The sequence below is a fragment of the Orycteropus afer genome, unplaced genomic scaffold, assembly GCF_000298275.1.
Source record: "Orycteropus afer afer isolate SDZICR_OR568_19922 unplaced genomic scaffold, OryAfe1.0 scaffold00064, whole genome shotgun sequence".
In the NCBI taxonomy this organism is placed as follows: Eukaryota; Metazoa; Chordata; class Mammalia; order Tubulidentata; family Orycteropodidae; genus Orycteropus; species Orycteropus afer.
Window position 1 is genome coordinate 2,401,902 of NW_006921651.1, and position 9,525 is coordinate 2,411,426.

The 9,525-nt window shown below is 41.9% G+C and overlaps 1 protein-coding gene across 1 annotated transcript in view; it reads left to right on the forward strand.

Annotated features, from left to right (window-relative positions):
* The window catches only part of CFAP43 (cilia and flagella associated protein 43), a 135,208-nt gene that overhangs the window by 71,475 nt on the left and 54,208 nt on the right, over positions 1 to 9,525 (forward strand). Inside the window, exons 9-12 of the mRNA XM_007940021.1 lie at positions 2,849 to 3,026; positions 4,427 to 4,599; positions 6,435 to 6,584; positions 8,914 to 9,044. Of these exons, the coding sequence (XP_007938212.1) occupies positions 2,849 to 3,026; positions 4,427 to 4,599; positions 6,435 to 6,584; positions 8,914 to 9,044 (632 nt within the window). The remainder of the gene's footprint in view (positions 1 to 2,848; positions 3,027 to 4,426; positions 4,600 to 6,434; positions 6,585 to 8,913; positions 9,045 to 9,525) is intronic.

A 9,525-nucleotide genomic window follows, 5' to 3' on the forward strand; every position in this document is an offset into this window, starting at 1 on the left:
GGTTTTGGTATTAAGGTTATGCTTGCTTCATAAAATGAGTTAGGGAGGATTCCATCCTTTTCTATGTTTTGGAATACTCCTCAAATGTATTTTTAAATTCATTCATTGATTTTCTAAAAATTATTGTGTGTCTGCTGGGTGCAAACTGCTGAATATAGGCCCTATGGGGAAATGAAAAGACCAAGGAGATAATTTAATGGAAGAGGAATAGCAAAATGCTGTGTAGGCTGATAGGATGAAGCAGTTAATTTTTCCAAATGTAAGGAGAGCATGGAGGTGTAAGGGAGTGGCAGAGGAGGCTGCATAGAGGGTTTAGAGAAAGTGTCCCAAAGCCTTAAGTGGCCTTGATAGATTTTTGTAGGTGGAGGATAGGGCCTATTAGTATTCTAGATGCAGATAAAAGTCTGAGCAAAGGCACTTGGCATGGCAGGAAGTCTGGGATAACAGGTAAATGGAAAGGTTTGCTAGATGCTGACCCACAATGCAGTTGGCAGTGCAGTCTGATGAATGAAAATGAGCCTTCAATATCATTCCAGGGAGTCTGGGATTTGTTCTGTGAGAACTCATCAGAAGATTCCAAGTTGGGACTGGCCTGGTTTGACTTGGCTCTTAGAGGATGACTCTGGCACCATGTGAAGGTTGGATTAGAAAGGGAAGAGAATGAATAAAACAAGTAAGTTAGGAAGCTATTATGGTAGCCCAAGCAAAGATGATAATCATAATAATAGCCAACATTTAATGACAAGTTTGTTACCACATGACAGCCTGTGTTTTAAGCACTTCATGTATTAACTCATTTAACTCTCACAAACAACATTTATGAGATGGATACTACTATTATCCTCCTTTTACAGACGAGGCTCGGTGAGGCACGGTGAGGTTAAGTTCTTATCCAAGGTCACATGCCTAATTAGTGGTAGAGCCAGGACTCAAACTAGGAAAGTCTGACTTCAGAGCACATGACCTTATCCACAAGGCACACACTCACATAATAGTCATGAGAAAAGACAAACTCCAGGACTTTGATGAGTCGTCACTGACTCCTAAATTTCCAGGTATGGTAATGGAAGTTTGTGATGCTATCAGTTGAAATAAGATCTTGAGGGAAAAGACATTGATGAAGGTTGGGGGGATGAGGTAAGGTAATAAACTGTGTAGGTATGAAACCAATAGGCTCTTCATTTGGAGAAAATTGGCATAAGCTCAGAAATTTAGATTTGTAGGTCAGGGGCTTAATAATAGAATTCTATCTTGAAATCATGAAGCTGATGAGATGGCTCAAGAAGAAAGTGTAGAAGCAGACCCAAATGTCTAATGGGACCAAACAGGTAACATCAGTATGGAAGTTGGACCACGTGGAATGTAGGTCAATGGCTGATGTCAGCACTGGTACATGCCCTCTTTATTATTTTTATTTTTTACATATCCAGTTGGCCAGAGAGTGGGGTGGGAAAAGCTGGGTAAGTAGTCCACACTTACATTTAAATTGTGGACAGAGGAAGAGGAGGCAGGGGGAGGATGGTCCAGAGTGCTGAGAGAACTAGGAGTCACTCATTCCACAAAAGTCTTAAAGAAGGAAAACTTGAAGCTGTAAATTGTTGCAAAAGTGTGAGTTGGCTCGGTACTGGGATGAAACTGATATTATTGCCAAAGAGTAGGTGACCTCTGGGAGAGCTACTTCTTTGGAATGGAGAGACAAAGAGATTATGGAGGGAGTGGAAGTAAGAGAGTGAAGCGAGTAAGTGGCAACTCCTATTTTAAGAAGTTAATAGCGGAGAAAAGGGAGATGGGATGGTAACTTGTGAGGCGAAGCAGGGTTGAAGGAAAGGTCTTATTCAAAGATAGGGGAGTCTTAAGGCCTGAATAGAAGGGGAATCATAAGAGACTCAAGAAAATAAAAGGGGGTAATTGATAGCACCTGGTCTATTGGGAGATTGAAGGAATGGGCCCATAACTACAGTTGGGAAAGGTTAAATCTTATTCCCAAATAAATGTCAGGAAATGGAGAGGGCAGGATGAGGACAAAGAAAAAAAAAACAAAAAACTTTTTTTGCAATTTAGGATAAGAAAATTGAGATTAAGTTTGTGTCAGATGTCCTCAGTCTGCTTTGAGAAGGCCTGATATCAGAACCTGAGAAGGTAGAAACATCCAAAGCAGCCCCATGGACAGTGGGAATAGAGAATCTGAACTGGGCTCCAGGCATGAGAGACTTTGCAGAGATTGGATTACTGGATTCCTAAAGGAACAAACTCATCAAGTCTTGCAGTATTTCCACCACTCCCTCACTTAGCTGTAGGAGCGCTGGTGATGCAGCGCCTGAGGCATTTGACTACCAAATGAGAACACTGATGCTGGACTTTTCTCTGTGTTGTTATTATTGCTGGTGGCTGCTGAGACAACCTTGTCTCATGGTGACCCAATGCATAATGGAACAAATGTGGTCCATAGGGTTTTCACTGGCTGATTTTCAGAAGTAAATCACTAGGTAAATCACTGGGCCTTTCTTCTTACTCAGTCTGATCTGGAAGCTCCACTGAAACTTGTTCAGCATCCTGTTAGGAGTGGGCAAAATGGCTGGAGTGGATGTTCAAGGAACCAGAGTATGCAGGGTGCTAATGAGTGTGCTAGGTGTGGTGGACTAGACCAAGAGGCAGCTGGTTTGAATGTGCCAGTCCAGCCATCCAAACAAGAGAATACCCTGTTTGTTGATTGGGAATGTCCCTGCCACTTATGTTTTAAGTTTACTTTAAATGTGCAGTAAATAAATTTTGTATCTAAAGATTTAGTGAAGGTAAGTCTATAACATGATATCTTAATTGAGAAGATAAAAGATTCTCAAATTTATAGATGACTTCTTGTGGGGTTGGTTTGCATTTGTTTTCAGAGGTCGGCAAAGGCATTTCACAAATATCCACAGTGTCTCTTTTGGAAACGGACATAGTGGAAGTGATGGTGCTTGTCCTGCTTCCAGAAACAGGAAGAAGCAAACTGGAAATATTTACTCTGCCTACAATCCTACCCCAAGGTAAAGGAAGAACAAGTGAGCAGTCCTGTCCTATGCCCAGATTAGGTGCTGCTGTAGCTTTTTTATTTATTTCTGTTGGAAACATAAACATGCAAAGAGGTAAAATAACTACCTTTTGTACATCTTTACAAAGTGAAGCTGATGGAACTGCTAAACCATTTGAAATGTGGGCTCTCCTCTCAGCCTTGTGACTCTTGTATGAATCTGTTTTATTACCAGAGAAAAGAAATAGGACCTACTGACACTTATGTCTAGTAGATTTGTCGTTTTATGGTATCTCTTATCTGGTAGCTTTATATAATACAGTTTAATTCAGGGAGATTACGATGTAGTTACCCTTTATGATAAAATTATAAAGAAAGCTTTTTGGATAAGTATGTATGAGAAAATAAACACTCTTTCTTTGTCTTAGATGACAAATGCAGCTTGTATGGTTGTTTTTCAAATATGTAATTATAAAGCATAAAAGAGTTGAAAACCTGAAAGCCCTTTATGTTTTAATTAAGAATTCCTTTACGATCATAAAGGAGCGCTGGTAATGCAGTGCCTAAGGCATTTGACTACCAACTAGAAGGTTGGTTTGAACCCGCCAGCTGCACCACAGAAGGAAGATGGGGCAGTCTACTTCCATAAAGATTGACCAGCTAGGAAACCCAGTGGGTATTGCTATGAGTCAGAACTGACTCGATGGCAGTGAGTTGGGGTTTTTCTTTTTTTCGGTTTTACCATCACAGGAGCCCCTGAGTAGTGCAAACAGTTAGCATAGTTGGTTGCTAACTGAAAGGTTGGCGGTTTGAGTCACCCAGAGGCACCTCAGAGGAAAGGGAGGTAATCTCCTTTTGAAAAATCAGCCACTGAAAACTCTGTGAGGCACAGTTCTACCCTGACACACACGGGCTGCTGTGACTCAGAGTGGACTCCACGGCAATTGCTTTGGTATGCATGAGTTTACTCGAGACCTTACAAAAGACATTTTACTCACTATCAATCATTTAATACTCAAGTATTTCTAATGGAACCAACCTTGTTCTGTTTTTTTTAAATCACCTGGTAGCTTCTGCATAAAGGAGCCCTGGTGACACAGTGATTAAGTGCTTGGCTGCTAACTGAAAGGTTTGCAGTTCAAACCCATCAGCTGCTCTGCAGAAGAAAGATGGGGCAGTCTGCTGCCATAAAGATTTACAGCCTCAGAAACCCTCTAGGGCACTTCTGTCCTATAGGGTCTCTATGAGTCAGGATCGACTTGGCGGCAGCAGGTTAGGTTAACGGGTTTAGTCTCTGCAATATTAATTAAACACTTAAAAATATTACATAGTTTTTCATAATTGTTCATAATGATTAAAAAAAAATAAAGTCGCTATATGGTGCAAGTGATCTTTCTTCTTCCCCAAATCTCACAGTTGTTGCCACCTTTGCTGATGAAAGAGGAAGGCTGAGAAATGAATTCATTCATAAGTACCTGTATGAGATCGACCACATGCTCTCCTCAGCAGTCTTGGATTTTCAAAACCACCACATTTTTGGCTTCTGTAATCACATGCCGTACATCTGTACCTATCTTCTTCCTGAAACAGTATGCTGAAACTTAAGTGTGCTATAATTTATCTTAGAAGTCAAGGGTTATACTGTGTATTAATTAGGCATACTCTTCTTAGCTGCTTTAACGTATGAGTCTAGTCACCAAATGGCTTAATTATACATATAGACATAACTTCCTTGCATTAGACCTATGTTAGCGTAATTTCTTCATCTACCGTAAATTATGCTGACACATGTCACACTTCAAAAAAAAATTTTATTGTGATGTGGGTGAAAGTTTACAGAGCAAATTCATTTTCCATATGGCAGTTTGTGCACATTTTATTTCATGATGTTGACTCCAGTTCCCCACAGTGTAACAGCTCTCTTCCCACTTTCTCCCTGGACTTACCTCTTCCCTGTGTCCTTCTTCCCTGTGCATTCCTGCCCAATAAGCTATCTTCCTGTGCAAACACTGCCCTTCTGTGCTCCCATGATTAATTGTTCTAAGGAGTGTATCTGCCTGATGTCAATGTTCACCCTATATGCCTGTCTATTGTTTGGCTGGAAGCCATGGTAGTGAGTTCAAGTACAGACCTGAAGGGTAACTAGGGGCCATAGTCTCCAGGGTCTCACCAGGCTCCAGCAGACCAGTAAACCTGGTCTTTTTTATGAGCTTGAGTTTAGTTCCACATTATTCTCCTACTCTACCCAGGATCTCCAGCACTGATCCCATTGTGAGTGGTTGACAGTGGTGGTCGGGCACCATCCAGTTCTTTGGGTTTCATGGTCACATAGACTGAGATTCACATGGTTCACTAGCCCCTTAGACTAATTGTTTCCATGTGTCTTTGTGACTCATCTCACACTTATGTCACATACATCATGCTTTTCAGATATATATATATATATATATACACACATACACACACACACACATACAGATGACACACATACAGGTGAAATATATATACACACATACAGGTGACACAATATTCATTTAATGCCTTTAAAAGAACAATCTAGCATTAGGAAATCTGCTGCATAGGTTCGAGGGACTATAGAGGAGATGATTTACAGTGGAACTTTGTGCCTAAGCCCGACCCACAATTGCACAAAATAATTAATCTATGTTTTGGTATCCTGGCATCACTCTCTTCAAACTTCTCGCACGTATTTCTCCTGCTGCACTGGCCCAGTGTCCTCCGGCTGCCTTTTGGCCATTCAGAGTTCTGTACTGAAGTCTGTCTTCTTGCTCCAAGATTATCTACCACCATTCCTCTCTAGATCCTTCAGTCAAAGCCTTTCTTTCCCAGAGTACCCAGTGTAGGCAAGGTATTAGAAACAGAAGTTCAGAGAAGGAAAACATGGTGTATAGCAAAGGAGAATCTGCAAAAGCTTTATGCGGATTTTGAAGACTAAATCAGAATTAGATGTGGAGAACTATTGTGAGCAGTCTTTGGGGTAGATGAAAGGGGAAGGAGTGGTAAAGGGCATTCTAGAAGAAAGGAAGGGTGTGTGCAGAGGCTTGGAGGTTGGAATAGATGCAACCCGTAGGGGAAATTGACTGTTTTGACTTGAGCAGGGAATATATGAAAATGATTAGTAAAAACAAAAAATTGTCGATGTAGACTGGGATCTAACCCATAAGGAAGACTGAACCTATAAAGGCTAATCTATAAAGAGGAGTTTTCTTAGTTGGCAGAAACAGACTTTTGTTTGCAAAAAAAGTTAAAAACACAGTATGAGCACAGGTGTCCACTTAATCGTTTATCATTGTTACCAATGACAGTGTCTGTGGGTTTGCATCTAACTGTACACACACAACAGCAAACCTAAGGTGCCACCCCTTGACTTTTCTATAATGTGATCACTCTGTTTTATCGGCAGGAACATACTGGTGTGTGCATTCTGAAACCCTTCCAAAAAGCACAAAGCAGACATTACGGAGGTGGAAAGCTGTGTCTGTCTTCTCATGGAATCTGGCTCTTCAGTACAGCTAAAGATGGATTCCTCTATATCCGAAATGCTTATACTTTGGTAAACTTTTTTTTTTTTTAATTGTAGGAAGTACATAATGATCTTGTATAAGGAACAAAAGCTCTTAGAAAAAGAATTGGATCTCTGATGTGGAACAAAACTCAAAATCATAAAAATAAGACCAGATTTACTGGTCTGATAGAGCCTGGTGAGACCACCAAGTCTATAGCCCCTAGTTACCTTTCAGGTCTGGACTTGAACTCACTCCTGTTGCTTCCAGCCAAACAACAAACAGGTATACAGGGTGAGCATTTACATCAGGTAGATATGCTCCTTAGAGTGATCAATCATGGGAGAAGAGAAGGACAGTGTTTGCACGGGGAGGTAACTTGGAGGGCAGAATGCCTAAGAAAGAAGGACACTGGGAAGTGGTAACTACAGGAAGGAAGTGAGAAGAGAGTAGTTACATTGTGGGGACTGCAGTCAGTGATGTGAAACAAAATGTGTATGAGCTGCTGTATGGAAAATGAATTTGCTCTGGAAACTTCCACCCAAATCAAAAGGAAGGAAGGAAGGGAGCGGGGAAGGATGGAAGGCAGGCAGGCAGGAATGGAGGGAACTCTGGAGCTCTTTAAGTAAACTGATTCGTAACTTATTTACCACTGATGGTATTGTTCATTTTTAAATTTTATTGGTGTTTTCGTGTGTATCTGTTTGCATCTTTAAGGGAGGAAACCCCAGCCAGTGGCTGAGCTGTGCAAATACAGAGCCCAGGCTTGGGGTGCAGGAGGTGAGCTCCAGCCCAGCACCAGCATAGGTTAGCTGTGTGTGTCTTGACCACTCACTGAGATTCACTGAGCTCCCGTTGCTCATCTGTAGACTAGGAAACCACACTTGCTCACGGTCCTGCTTTCTTGCAGGATTCTGGTGAGGCCCTGTGGGGCGGTATACAGGAAACTTTGGCAACAGTGAATCATTGTGCAAACAAAAAGGATTATTACTGAGCTCTCCCTGTCCTGGGGGCCTCCAGGCGGCTGGCTGCTGCCCTACCCTACTCTTGGCAGGATGCTGGGAGAGCGGACAGGGGAGGTGTGGCCCTTAGTGAGTCCTCCCCATCACTTGCACACCTCAGTGCCACCAATACCACTGCTACCATTTCCGACTTCCATTATTTTCAGACCTCTGAGAAAGTAAAATTAGTTCTTTCTCCCAAACAGCTGAGGGATACTTTTCCAGGTGTACTGGTCATCACTGTAACTGAATGTGCTCAGGTTTCTACAGCACACACCTGAAGCATTGCTTCTACCCACATGACACACTCCACGGAGCCATAGATAATCTGGGCCACTGGTTACATCCATTCTGACTCCTCTCACTCTCCTCTGCAAGAAAGCATATTTGGAATACAATTGAGCAAAAGCGATATTGCCAACATAAGGGATAAATCTGGAATCTGCTAGAGATTATTCTTAAGAGAACTCTTTGCAAACTCTGCTATGACCTTTCTTAGGAACCCTGGAGGCATAGTGGTTAAGCGGTCGTTGGGAACTAACCAAACGATCAGAGGCTCAAACCCACTAGCCACTGTGAGAAAGATGTGACCTCTGCTTCCCTAAAGGTTAACAATGCTGGAAACCCCCTGGGGCAGTTCGACTCTGTCCTGTAAGGGTCTCTGTGAGTTGGAATTGACTCAACAGTAACAGGCTCTCTCTTGCTCTCTTTGCCTTCACTCTTTCTTACTCAAATGATTTGTAATGCAAGTTATAACTGATATTGACAGGACATGGCAAGACATCAGAGTTGTTCTAGGCTAGTCTATCACTTACACTAGCAGGAAAGCATCTCATATAAGAGACTATTCGTGGCAGCACTAATAATAAAAACAACCTAATGTCTCTCAACAGAGGATTGGGTAAATTATCAATGGTAAAGAGAATGTAAATAAAACATGTATAAAATAAAATACTATGCAGCTGTAATACAAAAGAAAACTTTCTGCAATGATACAGAAAGAGCCTCAAAGAATAACGCTGAGGAAAAAGCAGGAAGTGTAATATGCATTTTGGGAGTTCTGGTAGTGTAGTGCCTAAGGCACTTGACTGCTAACCAGAAGGCTGGCGGTTCAAACCCTCCAGCCACTCCTCGGAAGGAAGGTTGGGCAATCTACTTCCTGGTGATACCGCCTCGGAAACCCCAGGACGTCACTATAAGTTGGGTCTCACTCGAGGGCACATAACAACAACAACAACAACACTGTCATTCCAGACAAAATACTCTTCACCAGAAGGAAAGGACTGATTAGTAAACAAAAGTGCTGTAATCTCCTTAGAAAAGGCACGTGGTGGACTTACATTGATCATTTCTGCATTTTGTTTCTAAAACTGTTTAGGAAACATTTGTTGGGTGTCAGAGCCATTCTTACCACGGGCAAGGAATTCAGTCATTGAAAATTTCAATGGATGGACAAGACATTCTGGTGAATGGGAAAAATGACAGCACTCTGATCTGTCTAAAATGGAAGTACGTATGGTACACAGTAAGCAACTGTGCAGGGCGCGGGAGGAGCAGCCTCTCTTTTGCCAAATGGTTGGAGGAGCACAAGGCGGAATGAGGATAATTCAGAATAGTAGATAACTTTGGAAGATCAGACTTAACCTCTGAAAACCCTGACCACGTTTGTGTGTGTGTGTGTGTGTGTGTGTGTATACATAGACAGTTTAGTTTCTTAACTCTATCTCACTTAAACCAATATGAAAGTATGTAGACTTTGCTTAGGTTAAAATAACTAACACAGACAAATACTACCCAAGCATGCAGATGATGACGGAGAGGTAGAGGGCGTGAAATGTGCTAGGGACACAAAGGAGAGCTTGAACTTCAAAAGTTGCCCCATTCCATCTGCAGATGGACAGTCAAATAGTGATCTCGGTGGCCCATGTGCAACTCAGCTCAGCAAAAATAATGTTTCATGGTGCCTCCTGTGATCCAAACAGTGCTGAAG